Raw genomic sequence first — 25,497 nt, 5'->3', positions numbered from 1 at the left:
AAAGCTATGGTTTTTCCAGTAGTCCTGTACAGATGTAAGAGTTGGACCTTAAAGAAAGCTGAGCACTGAAGAATTGATGGTTTTGAATTGTGCTGGAGAAGACTCTTGAGAGTCCCCTGGACAGCAAGGAGATCAAACCAGTCAATCCTAAAGGAATTCTACCCTGAATATTCATTGGAAGGACTGATGCTGAAGCTCCAATACTTTGACCATCTGGTGTGAAAAGCTGAGTCATTGGAAAAGACTCCGATGCTGGAAAAGATTGACGATAAAAGGAGAAGGGGGCAGGAGAAGATGGGCTGGTTAGAGAGCATCGCCGACTCAAGAGTTTGAGCAAACTCCAGGAGATAGTGGAGGACAAGGAAGCCTGTGTGCTGCATGCAGTCCGTGGGGTCACAAAGAGTTGGACACCACTTAATAACTGAACAGCAGCAGCAGCAACTCCTGTCTACAAACTTAAGGATTTTTGAAAACCACATCAAGTTGAGACTGTTGGTCTCTCAAAAAATAAAATTAATAAGAGCTGGGGGTAGTCAGAGAAGTATAGCCAAATGATCAAGGTATAAAAGAACTGCAGTACAAGATTAGATAAAGAAGGAATGTGCATATAGTCAAGGCCTCTAAAGTTGTGAAGGATACAAACAAGTTAAATACTGAATTACTTATGCCCAGGATAGTTTATATTTTTATTTCTCACCTGGATTTCTCTTGGTAGCTCCCAACTCCCAAGGACTCTCTCTGCTTCTGGCTCATGCTTTGTCTTCTGTATGAATTGCCCTTCATCTGGTTAACTTCTACATATCCGTTAACTTTCAGATCAGCCATCTTCTGTCTTCTCCTGACTCTCTGTATAGCATTATTCTCTTCTTGCTCCTCAGTTTGCACATATTCATCTAGTTAACTCTCTCCAATTTTTGTCTCTCTAGTCATTTATCTCTGTAAGAATCTTGAGAAATTTTCACTTAGTGAAAATAATGTGGTTTGAATGTTATTCTCAATGTTAAGCCTTTCTCAGCCTTTCTTAGATGACAGTCTTTAATTCTTCTGTATCACAATCAGAATTTTATCTGACTATCCTCCAGATATTGTCCTCTTTCATGTCTAGTCTTTTCTACCTCTAATTTTGAATTCTTTCTTGTCTTTGCTTAAACTTCTTATCTTGATATACTCTTTGTCTTAAACTCTTGAAACATTTCTTGAGATCTGTTACTGAAGTGTCAGTGCAGAGGCTGGATGGCTGACTGTCACAGATGCTATTTAAAAGAGGCCAATATGGGATAGAAGGTTAAACCAAATGATTTGAAAGCTTAAAATGAGAGGATATTCTAGCTGAAAAGGACCTTAGAATGACTTAGACAAGTGGTTTCCAAACGTGATTAAGAATCAGAATCACAGAGTTCTGAAAAAATGATACAGATTTTTGAGTCTTACTCCTATATCTTTTGTATCTGTGTCTCTGAAAGCCTGGTTGTGGGTATAAAAAGATTTGTAGATTCTGTGAAGTCAGCTTATTCTTGGTTATCTTGGAAACTGCTGATGTTCACTTTACAGACAAAAGAAAGTTCTATTTCACAATCTATTTAACACCCAACCTACATCAAGAACTGGTTGTTATTAATGAGCCCATTATTTTTTTCTACTGAGAAGTAGTTCTCTTCTATATCTTTCATTTAGCTAACAAACAGGCTGATTTATTTAGTAGACTTTAGATTAGGTGGTGTTCCTTTGAAGGAGACAGCGTGTAATATGATTGAGGGTGTAGTTCTGGAACCAGAGTATCTGATGTTGTCTGCCTCTTCCATTTCTTGTCTTGGTACTCTTGGGTGTCTTCATTGTAGGCTCTTGACTACAGTTTCCTCATTTGTAAAAGAGGATAATAATTGCAGAAGTTTACATTTTATTTTCTGAGATACTTTTTATTATTTAAGAAAGTCTTTAATGGCAAACCACTCTGGTATTCTTGCCTGGAAAATCCGATGGATGGAGGAGCTTGGCAGTCTACAGACCATGGATTGCAAAGAGTCAGACACAACTGAGCAACTTCACTTTGTATTGTAAATAGTCAATCCAAAGAGATAATGTGCCATTTAGGATTAAATTTAGTTAGCATATTAGAAAACGGGGCCTTATGCAAGGCACAGGGTATTGCTTTTTCCCATTAAAGAAATCTGGAAGTAGGCAGCCTAGTATTGATGATGGCTTTATGAACATAAAAGAGGAAGGAAGAGAGGAAGTTTTTTTTCTTCCAGGAGGGTTCCTTCCAGAAGTTGTGCACAAAATGTGCATATAATTTCGTTGGTCAGAATTCAGTCACATGGTAGAAGAGTCTGGAAATGTTATCTCTTTTCTGGGTGGCTATTTACCTAGTTAAGAATGGAAGGTTCTAGAACTTATAAAGAAGAGGAGAGTGGATATCAATATGTGCTCTACCACAATCACAATGTGAATTTTGTGGCTCTGGATGAATCATTTGGGTATACAGACTCAAAGAAATCTGAACCTGGGTAAACCTTGTTCTTTGTCAGTAAGGGAGATTTTACACTGAGGGTCCCATCAGACCAGTTGGTACAGGAATGTGCCTAAGAGCATTTTGTGAAACAAAAAACACAGTGAGATCTTCGTTCATAGTTCATTAAACATTTTTGCATGAGAAGAGCAACTTTTCAGTAGACCTGACTTATCAGTTGTCTTTCCTGGTTGAATTGTTTTTAGCTTTGAAGGGAGGTAAAAAAATGAAAGACTGTTTGTCTTTGATAAATTAATTGTGTGAAAACTGTAGTAGAGATTCAATAAATAATAGCTGCTTTGTTATTATTATTACTATAAATATTTGATTAGATTATTTCCCAAGCCTTTTCCAGTTTAAAAATTGTCACCGAATCCTAGTATTGTTATTTTGTTTCAGTATTAAATGGTGCCTTTGATAATTTTTGCTTTTTTTTCATAATTTTTGCTTTGTTTTAAATATGAACCTCTGTTTTTGTTTTAAAATTCTAGTTCTCAATTTTGAACCATATGGACTCTCTTTTTCTTCATCTGGCTTCACTGGACGACAGTCTCCTGCTGGCATTTCTCTTGGTTCAGATGTATCTGGGAATAGTACAGAGACTGGACTAAAAGAGTAAGTCCCTTTCTTATTAAAATTGAGAACATGGGTGTGTTTAAATGTCTTTAAATGTTGAAGGATTCCTGAATGCTAAATTCTGCATGGGTTGTTGTTTCTATTTATTGCTTTCAAAGTACTGATAGTGTACAGCTTGTCATTATACTTTAAGAGAGCTTGCTTCCAAGACAGTATAGAAAGTATACATACTTTGTGTGTGTTATTACTATATATTGTGTATGCACACACACATTTTTAAAGTAGTGTATCAGAACTTATATACCCAGGTGAGTGTTCAACATATCACTCCACATTCCTCATAATCTACTTCTTAAAACCATCTCATTGGAAATTGACAAATACATAGATGAACGTAAAATCAGGTGACAGACTTTACTTGAGAAAGCTGTATATTTTGTTCAGAATGCTTTCAGAGCCTCTTTACCGCCACCTTGAAATTTGGTGATATATTTGTCTAAACATCTAAACATGGAACCAGATCTCCATCCTTTTAGGTAATTTTTATTTTTGAAATATGAATAAATTAGAAATTATGATCAAGTTAATAAAATGAGATAATGTATGCAGAGTGCCTTGTACAACCCAATACATAATAAATGATTGATAAATGGTAGCTAATATAATTAATAATTGTCATTGCTGTCAGTATTGTTATTAACTAAAAGCTGAATTTACTACATAAAAGTAGTAGTCAATCTGGATAACTGATCAGTATACCAATGTGACATAAAATAATTAAAATAGCATTCTTGTTTGTGAAGGAGCTTCTTCTAAAAGAATTCAGAAATATTTTGTACAGTGGCAGCATTGTTGAAATAAATGATAAAATCTCATATGAACGATGACATTTGAAGTGACTCAGTCACCTTGTTTTATGTTCATCTTTGTATTTGTCAGCCTTCCGTGAGATGGTTATAAAAAGGATTTATCAGAAGAATGACAGAATATGAGAAACAGAATAAGATGAGTGAAATGGCATACGTTCAAAACCTCTTTCCTAGCCTTTTTTTCCCCTGCTCTGTTGACACCCTTTTCTTTCCCAGACATTTAATGTCAGCATTACAAGCATGGGGTGCAGATACGGTCCATGAACATATAATGGTGGTGGTGGTGATAGCATTTAAGTACCTTAGACAGGGAATAGAGAGGCAAGGCAAGGAGAAACAGAAAACCCAAACCCTCCCAATCCAGGGAGGAAACGTAGTCCCTTTTACTGAACAACAGATGATGGCATCTGCTTTTTTAGTATTGGAACTAGGCTCTGGGGGACTTGACAGGACCTTGTGAATCCTATATGTGTACATGTACCACACTCAGAGAAAAGACATTTGGCAAAGCTGCTAAGGAGTTACACATATGCCATATTATCATGAAATGCAGTGTGAGGGATGAATTTAAAATTTCTATCTAAAAAGGACCACAGCTCACACATTATTTCAGATTAGGAACCTGTGTGGTAATTGGCAAGGTGCATCAGCTTTAGAGAGGAGATGATGGTTCTTTTTCAGTCTCTGGCAAGCTGAGAATAAAGTAAAGTGAAAGTGAAGTTGCTCAGTTGTGTCCGACTCTTTGCAACCCCATGGACTGTAGCCTACCAGGTTCCACTGTCCATGGGATTTTCCAGGCAAGAATACTGGAGTGCGTTGCCATTTCCTTCTCCATGAGATCTTCCTGACCCAGGGATTGAATCCCGGTCTCCCTCATTGTAGGCAGACGCTTTACCGTCTGAACCAGAATAAAGTATAGCAAGCCAATTTAGAATTTCTTACCTTAAGTCCTATTGTAAAGCAGCACCCTAGCTCGAATGGGAATTTCTGGAGCTCAAAGTATATTCCCAATCTTTGAATGTTGAGTGAGTGAGTGAAAGTCGCTCAGTTGTGTCCAGCTCTTTTTGACCCCGTGAACTATACAGTCCATGGAATTCTCCAGGCCAGAATACTGGAGTGGGTAGCCTTTCCCTTCTCCAGGGGATCTTCCCAAACCAAGGATCGAACCCAGGTCTTCCACATTGCAGGCGTATTCATTACCAGCTGAGCCACCAGGGAAGCCCAAGAATACTGGAGTGGGTAGCCTATTCCTTCTTCTGCGGATCTTTCTGACCCAGGAATCAAACCAGGGTCTCCTGCATTGCAGGCGGATTCTTTACCAGCTGAGGTACCAGGGAAGCCCCTTCTGAAGATTGCTTCATTGGGCTTCACTGGTGGCTCAGATTGTAAAGGATCCAGCTGCAATGTGAGAGACCTGGATTTGATCCCTGGGTTGAGAAGATCACCTGAAGAAGGAACAGCTACCCACTCCGGTATTCTTGCCTGGAGAATTCCATGGACAGAGGAGCCTGGCAGGCAGCAGTTTTGAAGATTCTTTGGCCATAATTTACATCTGTGTTTGCATGGCCTGATTAAAAATAGCACAAAGGTATACCATGTATTATATTAACATTATTATTGTCAAAGTCCAGGCAAAGATGACTCATGTTTAAAAATTTTTTACAATGTTTCATGTCAGAAAGAAGCATATTTTGTGTGTGAAATGGCTTTCTGCTGCTCTCATATACTTCCTATTTAGACTTTCTATATGTAATGTGTGATAGTGAAAATTTCTGTGGCTCAGATCATGAACTCCTTATTGCCAAATTCAGACTTAAATTGAAGAAAGTAGGGAAAACCACTAGATCATTCAGGTATGACCTAAATCAAATCCCTTATGATTATATAGTGTAAATGAGAAATAGATTTAAGGGACTGGATCTGATCGATAGAGTGCCTGATGAACTAAGGACAGAGGTTCGTGACATTGTACAGGAGACAGGGATCAAGACCATCCCCATGGAAAAGAAATGCAAAAAAGCAAAATGGCTGTCTGGGGAGGCCTTACAAATAGCTGTGAAAAGAAGAGAGGTGAAAAGCAAAGGAGAAAAGGAAAGATATAAGCATCTGAATGCAGAGTCCCAAAGAATAGCAAGAAGAGATAAGAAAGCCTTCCTCAGTGATCAGTGCAAAGAAATAGAGGAAAACAACAGAATGGGAAAGACTAGATATCTCTTCAAGAAAATTAGAGATACCAAGGGAACATTTCATGCAAAGATGGGCTCAATAAAGGACAGAAATGGTATGGACCTAACAGAAGCAGAAGATATTAAGAAGAGGTGGCAAGAATACACAGAAGAACAGTACAAAAAAGATCTTCACGACCCAGATAATCACGATGGTGTGATCACTCACCTAGAGCCAGACATCTTGGAATGTGAAGTCAAGTGGGCCTTAGGAAGCATCACTACGAACAAAGCTAGTGGAGGTGAGGGAATTCCAGTTGAGCTGTTTCAAATCCTGAAAGATGATGCTGTGAAAGTGTTGCACTCAATATGTCAGCAAATTTGGAAAACTCAGCAGTGGCCACAGGACTGGAAAAGGTCAGTTTTCATTCCAACCCCAAAGAAAGGCAATGCCAAAGAATGCTCAAACTACCACACGATCGCAGTTATCTCACACACTAGCAAAGTAATGCTCAAAATTCTCCAAGCCAGGCTTCAGCAATACATAAACCATGAACTTCCTGATGTTCAAGCTGGTTTTAGAAAAGGCAGAGGAACCAGAGACCAAATTGCCAACATCTGCTGGATCATCAAAAACGCAAGAGAGTTCTAGAAAAACATCTATTTCTGCTTTATTGACTATGCCAAAGCCTTTGACTGTGTGGATCACAATAAACTGTGGAAAATTCTGAAAGAGATGGGAATACCAGACCACCTGACCTGCCTCTTGAGAGATCTGTATCCAGGTCAGGAAGCAACAGTTAGAACTGAACATGGAACAACAGACTGGTTCCAAATAGGAAAAGGAGTACGTTAAGGCTGTATATTGTCCCCCTGCTTATTTAACTTATATGCAGAGTACATCATGAGAAATGCTGGGCTGGAAGAAGCACAAGCTGGAATCAAGACTGCCGGGAAAAATATCAATAATCTTAGATATGCAGATGACACCACCCTTATGGCAGAAAGTGAAGAGGAGCTAAAAAGCCTCTTGATGAAAGTGAAAGAGGAGAGTGAAAAAGTTGGCTTAAAGCTCAACATTCAGAAAATGAAGATCATGGCATCTGGTCCCATCACTTCATGGGAAATAGATGGGGAAACAGTGGAAACAGTGTCATACTTTATCTTTTTGGGCTCCAAAATCACTGCAGATGGTGATTGCAGCCATGAAATTAAAAGATGCTTACCCCTTGGAAGGATAGTTACGACCAACCTAGATAGCTTATTAAAAAGCAGACATTACTTTGCTAACAAAGGTCCGTCTAGTCAAGGCTATGGTTTTTCCAGTAGTCATGTATGGATGTGAAAATTGGACTGTGAAGAAAGCTGAGTGCAGAAAAATTGATGCTTTTGAACTGTGGTGTTGGGGAAGACTCTTGAGGGTCCCTTGGACTGCAAGGAGATCCAGTCAGTCCATTCTAAAGGAGATCAGCCCTGAGTGTTCTTTGGAAGGAATGATGCTAAAGCTGAAACTCCAATACTTTGGCCACCTTATGTGAAGAGTTGACTCAATGGAAAAGACTCTGATGCTGGGAGGGATTGGGGGCAGGAGAAGGGGACGACAGAGGATGAGATGGCTGGATGGCATCACCGACTCGATGGACATGAGTTTGAATGAACTCCGGGAGTTGGTGACGGATAGGGAGGCCTGGCGTGCTGTGATTCATGGGGTCGCAAAGAGTCAGACACGACTGAGCGACTGAACTGAACTGAACTGATAGACGTGTGTGCCTGTCACAGAGGATGAGATAGTTGGATGGCATCAGTGACCCAATGGACATGAGTTTGATCAGACTGCAGAAGATAATGAAGCACAGGAAAGCCTAGCATGCTGCAGTTCATGGGGCCACAAAGAGTTGGACACGTTAGCTACTCAGCGACAACAATGCAGGCTCCATCTTCCTTCTCTTTCTCATTTTTGCTGGTTATTGTGAGTTGAATTCACTGGGAAGTGTGTTTGGAGATGGAATTTAATGCAAAATATTAAGGAGAGTCCTTGGCATCATCAACTGTGGAAGGGAGGGAAAAGAAGAGGGTTGGGCAGAAGAAGAAGTCTGCAATCAATGTTGTTGTTGCTAACAACAGTGTCTGCCAACTCCCTTGGAAGCTCTGGAGCTAGAATGGCCCATCAGGGCTGTCCTGAGTTGGGTGAAATGGGTGGCCAGGACTCTATATGTCTGTTCCTTAATTATTGGATGTGGGTGGCCTGGGAAAAGGGCATGTTCTGCAACTCATGTGACTCTGCAGCGGAGGCAAATCCCTAAGGGTTCTACACTCCCAGCAGCTGCACCAGTGACTCCTTCATTGAAGGGGGATCTGGATAGAACATCCCAGGATCTACTACACTTACTTTCCTTTTTTTTTATTAAACTAATATTTGAATCATTTGGAGAGTTGCTCTTTTTTTTTTTAACTATCCCTTAATAATTAAAGGATATATTTTGGTAAACAAGGTTACAGAAACACTGTCATTCTCCTGGGGGATTCATGAATCCCTTGTTGTTGCTGTTGAGCATCCTAGAGATGCTAGGGTCATTTTAGTGGCTCCCGTGATGACTTTTTTATCTGCTCACACAAGATCAACCAGTTTTCTTCTGAAAGGTTTGATAGATAAATAACAGGATTTTGTTTGTCTTTTAACTTTTAAGAAAACTCTTTGATACCTGAAAGAGAGAAATGAAGATATTTATAAAGGAACATTTAACAATAAAATTTGTTGAATGGACTGATTTCCTATAGGGCGTTCTGTATTACCATTAGACTTTCTTTTAGACAATTGGTACTTAATAGCATTAGTTTTCTACTCAGTATGAAGTATAATGATCTTTTTTTGTTTCTGGCATATTACAGAAAATCAAACTGACCGTGATTCCAACAAATCATGAAGTAGAATAACAATCAGTACAGATATTTCTGAAATCTTATTTTAGAGTCATTTCATGATCTGCCTATCTTGTAGCACAAATTTTAAAAATGCAGTTTTAGATCATGGCAGAGATACTTACATGAGTCAGTGCCAAGGACACATGGTTCTTAAATGAAAACAATAGAGGCAGTCTTTGGTTGTTTGAGCCTGCACTTATGTATGATATGCAGCTGTAGCTTTTGGGACAACAGTAGATGAGTCTTAGTCCTAATCACTGCTTTATTCTTCTTCACCTCAGGTATCAACTCCTAACATTCATGCTTTTTCCAAAAGTATCATTAATACTTTTTTCTTTTATAGATCAAACCTCATTCATTTTTATTAATGTACATTATAGTAGTTAATGGGGCTTTTCTGGTGGTTCAGTGGTAAAGAATCTGCCTGCCAATGCAGGAATGTGGGTTCAATCCGTGGGTCAGGAAGAACCCTGGAGAAGGAAATGGCAACCACTCCATTGTTCTTACCTGAGAAATCCCTTGGACAGAGGAGCTGGGCGGGCTACAGTCCACCGGGTCTCAAAAGAGCTGGACACGACTTAGTGACTAAACAACAGCAATAATAGGTGAAAATGTAGATTGTGTTCACATTAAGAAAACCTTTTGGATTAAAGGTAAATTTACACATAGGAGTAGATTTGAATGAATTTTTTTTTTCCTTTCCACAGGATTTTATGTAGTGAATTTATAGAGTGTTAATTCCTTCATTAAGTGATTATAGCTATGAAACTATGTCATTTCTGATCTCTAACCCATCAGAAATAAGGATAATTTTGAAAAGTCCATACACTGAAAGGAACTGATTTATAGTATTTCTGTTTTTGGACATCTTACTCAAACAATTAAATGAAAATTAAATGATCTGAAATTTTAAACTAAGCCTTGAGTTCTGTTGCATTAAATATTTTGGCTGGAGGGTTGGGGAAGGTTGGCTTTAACTAAAATAAAAACTGCAGATCTCAATTTTATTTCTGGCATATAGAATATAATCTGAAAGCTATTTCTAAAAGATAACAACAAAGATGTGTTTTTTAAAAAATGCCTCGTGAAGGTAACTGTTTAGCAGTTATTTAAACTGACTTGATTTCATTATCAATCTCCTTAGGACAAATGGCTTGAAGCTGGAAGGTATAAAGAAACTGTGGGGGAAAGAGGGCTATCTTCCCAAAAAGGAAAGCAAAACTGGTGATGAAACAGAAGCTCCGCCAGTTCCTCAGGAGAGTATAATGATGGAGAATGTAGATCAAACTGTAGCAAAAAAGGATCCGTCTCAAGTCCTTATCCAATCTAAAGAGGAGAAAGAAAAGCAGCTGCTGGCATCATCATTGTTTGTTGGGCTAGGATCAGAAAGTACAATCAATTTGGTAAGTAGTCAGTTATATTCCTCTGAGAATCTTATGTCCCCTGTTTTGAATAAAAAAACTGGCTCTACAAAAGCTCATTACTGTTAATCTATACACATTGTGGGAATGGCTCCCGCAGCTCCAGAGCCATCAGTGACATACCTTTTATATTCCTGAAGGAGAAAATCTTACTGGTTCAGCTTTAGTCAGGTGTTCTCTTTAGTCAGTGAAAGGGTCAGAGTACAGATTAAGTTGCAGATATGACCATGTGTATTATCACCCCCATTGGTGGAAAGGACAGGCCTCACTGGAAAGGGGACTTGATGGAAATTAAAAATGGTAATAGTTCAACAATATTGATGTGTCTATGGAAAAAGTACTTCTTAAAATAGTTATTTTTAATAGTGAAAAATAGGAATCAGTTTAGATGTCGTAAGAGAATGGGTACATAAATTATATTAGCACTGAATATGACTTTGTCATTAAAAATGATAAATACTACATTGTAAAATTAAAAAATACATATATCAAGCAAAAAACCCTAGAATATTAATTTTTTATATTGCTTGTAACTGTTAAAAGTATTGAGTTTGAAAGGACTTACACAAAAGTGATAATTATATTCAGAAATTTTGATTATGATGATTTACAAAACTTTTTATGATGATATATTATTCTCTTAGTAAAAGAATAAACTGTGGAGTGAAGGACAGGTGCTATTTTTGACTGTCTGTGTATTCCATATGTAATTTTCCATTTGGTGGGCAGATGATCCCACCTAGTGCAAAATTATGATTAGAGCCATATTTTCTTCAGTTTTATATCACAGTTTTTTTCATCCTTCATCTCCCTTGGTGGAATTTTCCCTCCATCTCTGTCAACACTAGTCAAGTCTCTAGGCTACATTCTTTGCCTGTATCTCTTTCTTTTCCAGAGATTATTTTTGTCAGACTTGCTAATCAGAAAAAGTGAATTGAATTCATCCTAAAAGTATTAATAGGTAATTAATGTACCTTAATGTTGTCTCAGCATGTATAGTTCAGCAGCAGAGTCACTGATCTTGAGTCCGTGAGCTGTTCCAGCAGGCTGTGGTGAAGTTGCCATTGAATGATCTGTCACTAATAGGGCAAGTTCTCAGTGGTCAGAGAACATCAGGGTCAGGGTGCTCCAAGGCTTATGAAGCCCTGATTGGTGAGCCTTTTTCCTGGTGTTGAAGGATTTCTACCTTCTCAACAAAGTGCATAGCTTTCAGAGTATTTCTCAGAAGAACATTCAGGGTGATAAATTAATTAGACTTTTCTTTTTTATTTGGTGGGCTCGAAATAAGAAATTTAGGTAGGGTGTTTTTCTATTTAAGTTAGGTTAAATCCTTTCTGCATTACCCCTCACACTTTTCTTTTTTCTTCAGCTGTCACTAGCTTAGTTGGAAAAAAAGAGTGTAAAAAGAGTGTATTTCCTTGTTTCGGGGGGCCCTGAATTATGTGAGGAACTATGTTATAACTCAGATGGCATCATGCAGAAAGGAGGGAAGCAAATTAGCATGTATTATTTTTTAATAATACATGTAATAATGTTGTTCAGTTGCTCAGTTGTGTCTGACTCTTTGCAACCCCATGGACTATAGCATTCTAGGCCTCTCTGTTCCTCACCATCTCCCAAAGTTTGCCCAGATTTATGTCCATTGCATTGGTGATGCCATCCAGTCATCTCTTTGTGAAGCAAGAGGGTGCTTGAGCCATCACTCTTCTTGCATGAGTTCGCAGCCATTTCCTTGGGAGGCTTAGCTCAAGAATAGCAAATTTGCTGTTCCCATCCCCTGAGTCTGTAACGTATTTCACTAGTTACTTTTAGAATTCTTTCCTTCTGTGAGTTCTAGTTAGCCAGTGCTAGTTGATTATTACGGTAAAGTCAGTTTTTCTTCCCTGTTTATTGACTCACAGGTCATAAAAATGGGACTCTTATAGATTACTGAACCAAAGTTTGAGCCATCCCTATGTTTAAGGGTATTTTAGCTTCTACAGGACAACTCTGGAAACAAAAAATTGCTAATTTTCTCACTGTTTTTAATTTGTGCAATTCTGTACTCTAGCATTCTGAAGTCTAATAAGATTTAGAATTGTTCATTGTTGACTTCTTGACCTTATTTCTTTTTCTGATTTTATGTGTTTTTAATGAGAAGTAGATTTAAGCCTAATAGTTCAGAGTTATGTAGCTGTCAGAATTTTAGGGCTTAACATTTTATCCATCTCTAATAGGTAGAACCTTAGGTAGTTAGTACTTTGTTCATTTGAAATGATTTAAAAAAAGTTTGACTCGTGACGTAGTAGAATGGTTTCTTTTTGTATTATTATGTTTTATCTTTGCAGCTCGGAAAAGCAGATACCATTTCTCACAAGTTTAGAAGGAAATCAAAAATCAAAGAAACCAAAAGTGAGGAAACAACCACTGATCAAAATATAATCCGTTCTTCCTTTAGTTCTTCATCAAATGTGACTTATGAAGAAGATTATTGTTTGGATAATTTGCAGGATAGAGGAGACAAAGAATTAAAGAAATTTTCTCTTAGTTCAGAACTTTTGGATTCTGAGTCGCTGACAGAACTGCCCTTGGTTGAGAAAATCTCAAATTGCAGGCTGTCTACACCCTCTTTGTTTGCTGATAACAACATGGAAGTTTTTCACCCTCCTCAAGCCACTCCAGCCTCAGTTGCCAATGAAATCTCTTTAGCTTCTTCTTTGTTGGAAGAAACTACTGAACACATACATTCAGATCTTATGGAGGTCTGTAATAATGAAGCCATATCTGTGTCTTCTTACAAAATTTGGAAAGATGATTGTTTGTTGGTGGTCTGGTCAGTTTTTAATAAGAGTGGTTTGGAACTGAAAAGTGCTAACTTAGAAATTCCTCCTGCAGAAAATTTCAAGGTAAGACAATCAATGGTTTATTATTTATGCCTTAAATGGACAGTGCTTCCTTAGTGTTTCTACTGTTGACTCTTCTGATGGCTTATAAATTTCTCCCACATCGTTTTTTCTTCTTTAGCAAAAACAGTGAAAGGTGTGACAGATTTAAGTGGGACAAATCATTCAAAAGAGACAGGGAACATAATAAAGATTGTATTGGAGAAGACTGAGAAAACTGATCCAGTTTCTTTTATGAGTTAGAATGCACTGAGTGGGATATTACCCGGGCCTGACCTGGCAGAAATTCCTAACAGTAGATGTGTGCATTGTGTTGCCGTGCTATGTTAAGTCGCTTCAGTTGTGTCTGACTCTTTGCGACCCTATGGACTGTTGCCTGCCCTGCTCCCCTGTCCCTGGGATTCTCCAGGCAAGAATACTGAAGTGGGTTGCCATGCCCTTCTCCAGGGCATCTTCCTGACCTAGAGATCAAACCCACGTCTCCTGCAGCTCCCTCATTGTAGGTGGATTCTTTACTCCTGAGCCACCAGAGAAGCCCATAGGTATGCATTAGAATCACCTAATTCTAAAAACCTAAAAACACAAACCAAAACCCAATTCAGTTGTCTGAGCTTTATCACCAGAACTTGATTTGAGTATAAGGGTAGAGAATGAGAGGGAAAGATAAACCTGTTTTGCTTTTTTTTTTCTTTAAATTCTCCTAGCTTTAAAAACCTGCTGCTAGTTAGTATTGAGAGCCACAGGACTGTTTTGTTTTGTTTTGTTTTGTTTTTTTGGTTGTTAAACCACACAGACATTTTCATTTTAATGCTGTTTGTTACATAATTCTGACCTATGTGTTATTATTTCTTAATTATCTATGCTAGTGAATTTTTCTCAAGTGAAGTTGTCAGTCATCCTTGTGTTGTGGCTTGTTATTAATATCTCACTATAGTATGCTTTTGTACCACTTCAGTTAAATAGAATATTGGTATTCATTTGAAAGTCTATATTGATACCTTCTTCAGTACTTACTTTACTTTTATTTACAGATCACTGAGCAACCTGGATGCTGTTTGCCCATAATAGAAGCAGAAGGCACCAAAAATTTTCAATACAGTGTACAGATGGAAAAACCTTTTACAGAAGGAAATCTGTCTGGTTTTATAACTTATCAAGTGATGGATACTCACTCTGTTCAGCTTGAATTTTCAGTAAACCTATCACTGTTAGATTTCATTAGGTAAATATTTTTTTGAATATTAATTCAAGTTGTTCATTCATTCAGCAAGTATTTACTAGGCTCTTCTCTGGACAGAGCACTGTACTAGGTGCTAGGGAGTATAACAGCACAAAGGGAGGAGAGGGTTCATTCTAGGAAGAGATATTGAACAGTCATACAAATGCATGTATAACTGAATTGTGCTATGAACAGGAAGTAAATGGTGTGACAGATGGTTATAGTGTGCGGGACCCTGTATAGGTTGGGGTTGGCCAACCTATGGAAAACTTCTGAGAGAAACTAATGTTAATGTTTCAGTTCAATTCAGTCGCTCAGTCATGTCCAACTCTTTGTGACCACATGGACTGCCGCACACCAGGCCTCCCTGTCCATCACCAGCTCCTGGAGTTTACTCAGACTCATGCCCATTGAGTCAGTGATGCCATCCAACCATCTCATCCTCTGTTGTCCATTTACTCACCTTCAATCTTTCTCAGCATCACGGTCTTTTCAAATGAGTTAGTTTTTTGCATCAGATGGCCAAAGTATTGGAGTTTCAGCTTCATCAGTCCTTCCAGTGAACACCCAGGACTGATCTCCTTTAGGATGGACTGGTTGGATCTCCTTGCTTTCCAAGGGACTCTAAAGAGTCTTGTCCAACACCACAGTTGAAAAGCATCAATTCTTCGGCGCTCAGCTTTCTTTATAGTCCAACTCTCACATCTGTATGTGACTATTGGAAAAATCATAGCTTTGACTAGATGGACCTTTGTTGCCAAAGTAATGTCTCTGCTTTTTAATATGCTGTCTAGGTTGGTCATAACTTTCCTTCCAAGGAGTATGCGTCTTTTAATTTCTTGGCTGCAGTCACCATTTGCAGTGATTTTGGAGCCCAAAAAGATAAAGTCTGACGCTGTTTCCACTGTTTCCCCATCTATTTGCCATGAAGTGATGGGACTGGATGCTATGATGTTAGTTTTCTGAGTGTTGAGCTTTAACCCAATTTTTTCACTGTCCTCTTTTACTTTCATCAAGAGGCTTGTTAGTTCTTCTTCACTTTCTGCCATAAGGGTAGTGTCATCTGCATATCTGAGGTTATTGATATTTCTCCCGGCAATCTTCATCCAGCCCAGCATTTCTCATGATGTATTCTGCATATAAGTTAAATAAGCAGGGGGACAATATACAGCCTTGATGTACTCCTTTCCCAATTTGGAACCAGTCTGTTGTTCCATGTTCAGTTCTAACTTTTGCTGCCTGACCTGGATACAGATCTCTCAAGAGGCAGGTCAGGTGGTCTGGTATTCCCATCTCTTTCAGAATTTTCCACAGTTTATTGTGATCCACCCAGTCAAAGGCTTTAGCATAATCAATAAAGCAGAAATAGATGTTTTTCTAGAACTCTCTTGCTTTTTCCATGATCCCGCAGATGTTGGCAATTTGATCTCTGGTTCCTCTGCCTTTTCTAAAACCAGCTTGAACATCTGGAAGTTCATGGTTCATGTATTGCTGAAGTCTGGCTTGGAGAATTTTGAGCATTACTTTACTAGCGTGTGAGATAAGTGCAATTGTGTGGTAGTTTGAGCATTCTTTGGCATTGCCTTTCTTTGGGATTGGCATGAAAACTGACCTTTTCCAGTCCTGTGGCCACTGCTGAGTTTTCCAAATTTGCTGGCATATTGAGTACAGCACTTTCACAGCATCATCTTTTAGGATTTGAAATAGCTCAACTGGAATTCCATCACTCCACTAACTTTGTTCATAGTGATGCTTCCTAAGGCCCACTTGACTTCACATTCCCGGATGTCTGGCTCTAGGTGAGTGATCATAGCATCGTGATTATCTGGGTCGTGAAGATCTTTTTTGTACAGTTCTTCTGTGTATTCTTGCCACCTCTTCTTAATATCTTCTGCTTCTGTTAGGTCCATACCATTTCTGTCCTTTATTGAGCCCATCTTTGCATGAAATGTTCCCTTGGTATCTCTAATCACCTTGAAGAGATCTCTAGTCTTTCCCATTCTATTATTTTCCTCTGTTTCTTTGCACTGATCACAAAGGAAGGCTTTCTTCTCTCTCCTTGCTGTTCTTTGGAACTCTGCATTGAAATGGGTATATCTTTCCTTCTTGTCTTTGCTTTTTGCTTCTCTTCTTTTCACAGCTATTTGTAAGGCCTCCTCAGACAGCCATTTTGCTTTTTTGCATTTCTTTTTCTTGGGAATGGTCTTGATCCCTGTCTCCTGTACAGTGTCATGAACCTCCGTCCATAGTTCATCAGGCACTCTGTCTATCAGATCTAGTCCCTTAAATCTGTTTCTCACTTCCACTATATAATGATAAGGGATTTGATTTAGATCATACCTGAATGGTCTAGTGGTTTTCCTCACTTTCTTCAATTTCAGTCTGAATTTGGCAGTAAGGAGTTTATGATCTGAGCCACAGTCAGCTCCTGGTCTTGTTTTTGTTGACTGTATAGAGCTTCTTCATCTTTGGCTGCAAAGAGTATGATCAGTCTGATTTCGGTGTTGGCCATCTGGTGATGTCCATGTGTAGATTCTCCTCTTGTGTTGTTGAAAGAGAGTGTTTGCTATGACCAGTAAAGTTATTAAGCTTTTATTAGACATACAGTATTTAGTTATTGCACTAGCATTGTGCAGTGCTACCCACATAGTTGATAACAATCTTTTAACCCTTCTGCTCTCATTTAGTATTATGAATATATTGTACTGTGTTCAAACATTTTTTAAAATGAAGCATGCTGAAGCAAGAATGTAGAATACCAATGAATATCTGTAAAAAAATTTTTTAACCTTCCGTATCCATCTATAATTTTTGCCCATTCTTCAAAGTCTTTTAGTAAGAACATGTTTATCAGTCTGTCAAAGAGTATGTATTTATACCTGTGGTGCTGAAAAGATAAAATCCAGCCTTCAAAAAACTCACATTCTGTGACTATGAAGGTTATGTCCCATGGTGAACATTAGTAACTTGAAGCACAGCATATGTGCCAGAAACAATTCTGTTCTTATGAGTAAAATCCTATGTATCTTAAAAATTTTTTTAAATTATAAAATCAGTACTTATTGTAAGAATTTAAATGTTATAGAAAAATGTAAGTAGAATATAAAAATTTCCCATTCCCCCCAGAGATATCCCAGTGTTATCTGGGATAGCTATTTGATCTTTAGCTGCTTGAACCATTTAAACACTAGATTGATTAAAATTCTTTCTCTTGGTCCAGTTTGCTTAAGGTGATGGACCTTTGTATTCATACTTCTGTACATGACTTTGATGGAGTATGTCGTCCCCAAATCTAAAGTATGTGTGCTCAGTTGCTTCATGTTTGACTCTTTGTGACCCCATGGTCTGAAGCACGCCAGACTCCTCTGTCCATGGAATTCTCCAGGCCAGAATACTGGAGTGGGTTGCCGTGCTCTTCTCCGGGGGATCTTCCCAACCCAGGAATCGAACCCATATCTCTGGCATCTCTGGCATTGCAGACAGGTTCTTTACCCACTGAGCCACCTGGGAATCCCCAATCTAAAGTATACATGAAAGAAAAGTTTTATATTTGAATGATTCATGAAATTATTTGGTGAAATTTTATTGTAATGACTAATGCGCAGAAAAAGAACTGGGTGATTTATTGGAAAGACATTTGTTCTGTAATAACATCTGTTTTCAGCATTGTCTTCAAGTTAGAGGATGTTGGTAAGCATTCTGATCATATCTGGTTTAAAAAACATAGATTTCATAGGATTTAGATTTGTAATGATTTTTTTTAAAATTCCCATGAATCAGTTGAAATGTATTTGTTTAGAATCATTTCATTCTTATGGACATAAATCTAATTTTCACAATTATTTTCAGGCCATTAAAAATCTCAACTGAAGACTTTGGTAAACTCTGGTTATCCTTTGCAAATGATGTGAAACAAAATGTAAAGATGTCAGAATCTCAAGCTCCTCTGCATTCTACCTTAAAGGCCCTGCAACAGGAACTAAGACTTCATGTTGTTGACATTATAGGTTTGTAGAGTTTTTGAGAATGCAGTCTTATGTTTATGGGGCTTTTCTTACAATCAGAAGGCAAACTCTTAAAAGTATCTGATTTCTTAGGGATGTATATCCTGTTATGAGCATCTTTTTGATAAGTGTGTTGTACAGACTTTATTTAAAGAAATTTTTTTCTGTGATAAGGTATACATAGCATAATTTTACCATTTTGATCATTAAGTGTATTGGTGAGTGGCACTAAATATATTTCATTTTGTTGTGCAGCTGTTACCACTATCATTTTCAGAACCTTTTCCTCTTTCTTAACTGAAACTGTACCCATTAAGCACTAACTTTCCATTGCCTCTCCTCTGCAGCCCTTGGCAGCCACCATCCTATTTTCTGTCTCTATGAATTTGACTACACTAGGTACCTCATCTAAGTAGACTCATACAGTATTCGTCCTTTTGTGACTGGCTTCTTTCACTTTCAATGTCTTCAAGGTTCATCCATGTTATGTGTCAAAATTTCCTTCCTTTTTTAAGCCTAAATATAGTCACATTGTATGAATACACCATATTTTATTTGTCAGTTAATCTTTTGATGGACATTTGATTTGCTTCCACCTTTTGGCTGTTCTGAATAATGCTGCTTTGAATATGGATATACAAATAATCTGTGTTTGAGCCCCTGCTTTCAGTTCTTTTAGTTATATACCCCAAAGTAGAATTTTGATAATTGCTGTTTTAACGGGTATGAAGTAGTGTGTCATTTTAGTTTTGATTTGTATTTCCTTAATGATCAGTGATGTTGAGTATCTTTTCACATGCTTATTGGATATTTGTATATCTTCTTTGTAGAACTGTCTCTTGAAATCTTTTTGTATTAAAGAATTTCTGATTTTGTTTTGTTGTAGGTAATGAAGGGCTCTTGGCCTGTCAACTGCTCCCATCCATCCCCTGCTTGCTGCATTTCCGAGTTCATGGTGACATGTTAGCCCTGTGGTTCAGATCCTCCTGTTCTACTCTTCCTGACTATTTACTTTATCAGTGTCAAAAAGTGATGGAGGGATCCTAGCAAAAGCTCTGCTTATATTTTACTCCATCAAAATAAATGGTTTACATAGATAAACTTATCTACCAAAGTAAAAAGGATTAATGGTACTTCTAATGAAAATGGGGATTATTATAGGTTGTGGTTTTATGTGTTTTCTTTATGGTTCATGATCAAGAAAGATCCCCAAGAAACTGTACCCCTAACCTTTTACTCAGGATTGTACAGTAGGTTTGGGTCCTTAAAAAGTGGCCTAAGCTAATGTTATAAACTGCTAATGATTTATATATATCACTTACTGTAGAGGGTCTGAAAATGATTTATTTTGTTATAAATAATTTTATAGCAGATTTACTCTAGTGTTAAAGCTGATTTATAGTAAAGCCAGGTCTCAGTTTTCTGCATTAAGGGAGGGGAGACATGGACTTAATCCCAAATCGAATTCATACTTGGCTTTGGAATGCAGTATATGCTTTTTGGTCAGCAAGTCATTGCTTTCAATAATGTTTGCTTAGATCAGTACTGAGCTAAGTTGGCACAGCACATACTAATACTTCAGGAGACCCATGAGCACGTTGGATTTTGGGGGAATCCAATCTATGGTAGATGGACTTCCCTCACAGCTCAGTCAGTAAAGAATCTACCTGCAGTGCAGGAGACCTGGGTTTGATTCCTGGGTTGGGAAGATCCCCTGGAGAAGGAAATGGCAACCCACTCCAGTATTCTTGCCTGGAAAATCCCATGGACAGAGGAGCCTGGTGGGCTGCAGTCCATGGGGTCGCAAAGAGTTGGACATGACTTAGCGACTAAACCACCACCAATCTATGGCAGAGTTTTTATTATAACTTGATACACATCATTGCAAACAATTTGGCTATAAAATTTGTTTTCCACTTGCATTAATTTTTAAAATTCAAAGTGAATCATCGTATTCTTGTTTTCAAAACTCACAGCCATTTACATAATATTACCATGTAGAAACAAAACCTGTTAAGAGCACACAGTACTAAAGTAAACAGGTATAAAAGGACTTTTCAGTTATGGCAAATATCTTAGTTACCACTTAGATTTTTTGGCACATTAAAATATGTGAATAGAGTACAAATGGCAAAACCATCTTTCCTGGCCTTTGAATCCACTAGTACTCAATGGATGCAATGAGAAGAGTGATAGTCTAAGTTTACCATACAGATTCTTCAGTAAAATATATGATTTTCATGTTACAGTTGTGCCTATATGACCTCTGTCAGAACTGTTATCAGTAAAAGAGGTTAAGCCTAATATGAATGATAGCCCAGAATCTTATGATTATACATTTATGTTAAAAACGGAGTATTTTATAAAACCTTATGGTGCTGTGGAAAATATTTATTATTTCACTTTTTCTGATACTTCATGGTAGAAACTATTCAGGTAATATAGTTTTAAGTCATTGTAGTTAATACTCTGGTTAATTGGTACTGTTTATCATCTGGGTGTGAAATTGTGGTTTTAGGTTGTCTTATTAGTCATAACTGATAGGGAATTCCCCAAAGCTGATAGACTTCACCAGTTATTTGTGTTTAGCATATCTCTCCCTAAAAACAAAAGCCACATTAAGAAATTGATTTTTAAGTTACTCATTAAAATACCTTGTTAATTTCATACTTCTGAAAAGCATGCGGTAAAATCTTGCTACAAGAGCAATGAGAAGTGGTTAGAATTTCCTGAGTAGGTTTCTCATGTTGAATAGAATATCAGATTCATCCTCAAGCTCCCAGCAGTGTCATGATGACAGGAATATGAATGTTGGGATAGTGTGGACACTGTTGGCTTTCTCTTTATTGCTGCCTCTGTCAGCAGCACCCTCCCACCCCACCTAGTTCTGCTGATACTCTGACAAAGAGATAGGAAGTGCCCTCTCACTTTGCGAAGGAATGTTGAGTATAGCAAAAGAGGTGCTTCATATTTTGGTGTCCCTGCTTCCATTTGTTTGTGTGGTCACCACTGCTGGGTGGAGTGTGAAGCAGTGGATGTAAGGTTCCCAACAAGCAGGTGGACAGCTAGCTGGGAGAGATTACAGTGAGCTGTTGTGCTGCTTTGTTACAGGGTGTTCATGGGTGGCAGCAGCAGTTGTCATGAGAGACACGCTTGGCCTACAGTGCTAATGGTAAATGTGTAATGGTAGGTTAGGGCTGGGAGTATGATTTTGGGTCTGTCAGAGGGAACATGGTGTCACTTTTGTTCTTTCTGAAACCCACTGCATAAAGTAGGATAAAAGGATTTCTGCTGAATGTTTAATAGAATGTTTACATTTTTGCATTTTCATGGTTTTTAAAAACAATAATAGGAAGGAGTAGATTTTAAAGAACTTCAGAGCAGTGTATATTCTGCCTAAACTAATGAATGTTTTAAGTTCTAGATGAGGCATCGCCAGCCTTTTCTGCATTGTAGGAGATATGACAGTGAAGTAGGAAGAACAAACTTTTTGTTGGGCAAGATCGTCTCTTTATTTTACAATTCAGTCAAGTAAAAGGGCGACATCTGGAGTGAGAGCTCTTGTGGAGGGGAGATGCAGTTGGTGAATTCTCTGCTGGGCATCTTTGCTGAGAACACAGGTGGCAATGAGTGTGAATCTGGGGAGAAGAAAGGGAAGACAGGAAAGCCTTAAGAGACAGTGGAGGAAGAAGGAGCAGGCTTCCACCAGAGGAGTAAATTAGTCGCAGGGGAGTGTGGGCCCTGAGAATGGGTCCTGAAAAAAACTGCAGATGGAAGCTGAACAGTTACCAAGTGCTAATGTGCCAAGCATGCCAAGCACAGCATGTGCTCTGCAGAGGAGCAGTATTTTAAAAAAATATTCTATAATCTACGGAAACAATTTTGGTTAAAATGCAGTGTTTTATTTTTTCCTCTATTTTAGTTCATGTCATTTGTGTTTTAAAATATCAAGCAATTTTTTTTTTATGGATTAATGTGGTCTTTGTCTCATGTTTGTGAGCCACTGAAAGTGCACTGAACCTATTCACATGTCTTTTAAGGTGTTGTTTTCATTTGTTTTAAAATTTTAGGAGGGAAAAATGCAAGTGAATAACAGCTTACCAGGCATTAGTTGCCTTATTTTGGAGTTGAATTCTGTAATTTGAAAAAATTCAGTTAAACATGTAATAAATGCAAAGTGATCTATGTTGTTGTTCTTCAGTCTGTATATTCTTTATCATCTAAAAGTAATATTATTCAGTAATTTGATAGGCATTAGCTAAAAAGAGCAGAAGCAGTTGGAGTGGGATGAAAAGAGTGATTTACTTATTATAGCCCCAAAGCATGTCATATAATTGGTTAAAAGTAAAGACACTGCTCTTTCTGTATGATGTTCAGAGAAAACTTTCTGGGCTTCTGGCAGGTTAGAGCATGGATTGATCCTCAGGAACTTGTCCATATCCCTTGCTTTCATCCTAGCCTGACCAGAGCATTCAAAGCAATGTTTTGTTTTTATATTGCCTCTCCTCAAGATGCAAGAAGCACGGTAAGTCAGGTGGTGACTTCTTATTTAAAAACTCTGAATCTCCTGGCCATCTCTGCATTGCGTATCCTAAGACACAAAGAAATGATATTTAAATCTCACTTACAGATACCTCTTGTTGGCTATAATGCATAGCAGGAAAAATGTTCTGGGGCTTGAAACTGATATTTGGGGCACAGAAGGTAAAGGAGGTTTAAATGCCTCACACCCATTGCAATAATTAAAAAGAAGGATGGCCTGCAGCCAAATGGGCCAGGGGTAATGATTATATGAAATTTACTTGTTATGTCTATGCATAATAAGAGGCTGTGAGCTTTTTAGAGCTAGGAACCAGGTATATATTTTTATGTCCCTTTTGCCTGGTACCTAACAGTGTATTGAATGAATGACTAAAAAGACCTGTTCCCTAAAAATAAGTAATCTGAAGTGAAAGTTGCTCAGTGTGTCCAACTCTTTGCAACCCCATGGACTATACAGTCCATGGAATTCTCCAGGCCAGAATACTGGAGTGGGTAGCCTTTCCCTTCTCTAGGGGATCTTCTGAACTCAGGGATCAAACCCAGGTCTCTTGCATTGCAGGGGAATTCTTTACCAGCTGAGCCACAAGGGAAGCCCAAGAATACTGGAGTTGGTAGCCTATCCCTTCTCCAGGGTGTCTTCCTGACCCAGGAATTGAACTGGGGTCTCCTGCATTGCAGACCGATTCTTTACCAACTGAGATATCTGAGACCAGGTAATATCCAGGGCTTGATTTTAGTAATCCTGTGGCTGTCCCAGAAATAAAGAAAAGGGAACTGATCTGGCTTATAGATAGAAGTCAGCAGAAAAGGGTTCCGGTGGAAATAACTTGTGCCATTTTGTACCAGGTAGGAGAGGAGAAATATGATCACTTGAAGAGACCCTTACCAGCCTCAGTCCCATGAGAATGTGCCATGTCATTTAAGAGATCTCTCTGTGAAGGAAATGTGATTACAGATAGAAATTATGACTTGGAGAATGGGAACTTTTCTATAATATGTTAGATGTTCATGAGTTCTTACTGGTCTAGAAGAACTTTTTCTAGGATGAAAAATGGTAGACATTTGGTCAGTGACATTAAATATAGGGAGGTAATGAATATAAGGCAGATTTACCAGCTAAATTAGTATCACCTATTTCTTTAGAAAAGTGAGAACTACGGAGAAGGCAATGGCACCCCACTCCAGTACTCTTGCCTGGAAAATCCCATGGATGGAGGAGCCTGGTAGGCTGCAGTCCATGGAGTCGCAAAGAGTTGGACACAACTGAGCGACTTTACTTTCACTGTTCACTTTCATGCATTGGAGAAGGAAATGACACTCTAGTGTTCTTGCCTGGAGAATCCCAGGGACGGCAGATCCTGGTGGGCTGCCGTCTATGGAGTCGCACAGAGTCGGACACGACTGAAGCGACTTAGCAGCAGCAGCAGCAGCAGCATGGTAAGGGGAGAGTTTAATATAGTTTATTAATGGGGGAGTTAATATAGTTTAATATCAACTATATTGATATTAAAAAGGTCAATAGCATCAGGAAAGTTGGGAAAGAACAGGCCGCCTGGGATAGGGCACAAGAAAAGGAAATGTTCATTTGCATCACACAGGAAATGTTATGGTAGGTACATGGATCCAAGATAAGAGGATACCCCCGGAAATGAGTCCCAGAGAACCATGAGCACTTAAAGACTGTGGCCTGGATGCAGAGAGGATGGGCCTGTGTGTGTGGAAAGTCAAAACAAGTTTACTGGAACACCTATAACTCTGGAAAACTAGTGGGTCCTCATAACTGATTGTGGCTAGATTGTGGGCTTTTCTCCAAGAGAAGGACTCAATTTCCTTTAGTTATTTTAAACTATTTTCCTAAGTGGATGAGTACTTTTCCTTTCTTAAACTTTAAGTTGCCTTTGTGACTAAATGGCTGACCTCAGGAAGTTTTTTCCCTGATGGAGTCTGACAGGACTTAGGCCAAATGGATAGAGACTAGAGCCTAGAGATTATTCATGCTTCCATGAAAGAAAAGTAATTAGAAGTTTAATTGCACATCTCCACACTTTAAGTGTGTGCATACTTAGTGGCTGACTCTGCCCTTTATATTATATGACAAATAGGAACAGAGGCAAGGCGTATATATTCTTAGGGAGAGGCATTTAGTCTGATTTGCTGCCTTGTGATTTAATGAAGGTAACGGCAGTATCTGTGACTAGAACAAACTGTTCCTCATTGATCATGGATATCAATGTGTAAGAATTTAGTTTTTTCATCTTAGTTGATGGTTAGTGGGGTTAAGTAGAAGAGTTTTGAGCCTTGAAGGGAAAGGTGAAATTATTTGAACCCAAATGTTGGACCAGTCTTCACTTCCAGAAGCAATAGGAGTGTCTTTTCTTATTTATATGAAGC

At 38.4% G+C, this 25,497-nt stretch overlaps 1 protein-coding gene across 1 annotated transcript in view; it reads left to right on the top strand.

Moving 5' to 3' along the window:
• Nucleotides 1-19,611, top strand: part of AP4E1 (adaptor related protein complex 4 subunit epsilon 1) — a 67,023-nt gene extending 47,412 nt beyond the window's left edge. Inside the window, exons 16-21 of the mRNA XM_052646983.1 lie at nt 2,998-3,121; nt 10,183-10,441; nt 12,787-13,344; nt 14,373-14,563; nt 18,410-18,567; nt 19,451-19,611. Of these exons, the coding sequence (XP_052502943.1) occupies nt 2,998-3,121; nt 10,183-10,441; nt 12,787-13,344; nt 14,373-14,563; nt 18,410-18,567; nt 19,451-19,611 (1,451 nt within the window). The remainder of the gene's footprint in view (nt 1-2,997; nt 3,122-10,182; nt 10,442-12,786; nt 13,345-14,372; nt 14,564-18,409; nt 18,568-19,450) is intronic.
• The last annotated feature ends 5,886 nt before the right edge of the window (nt 19,612-25,497 follow it).

The sequence above is a fragment of the Budorcas taxicolor genome, chromosome 10, assembly GCF_023091745.1.
Source record: "Budorcas taxicolor isolate Tak-1 chromosome 10, Takin1.1, whole genome shotgun sequence".
NCBI lineage: Eukaryota > Metazoa > Chordata > Mammalia > Artiodactyla > Bovidae > Budorcas > Budorcas taxicolor.
Note: the sequence above shows the minus strand (reverse complement) of the source record. Positions and strands in the feature narration are given on the sequence as shown.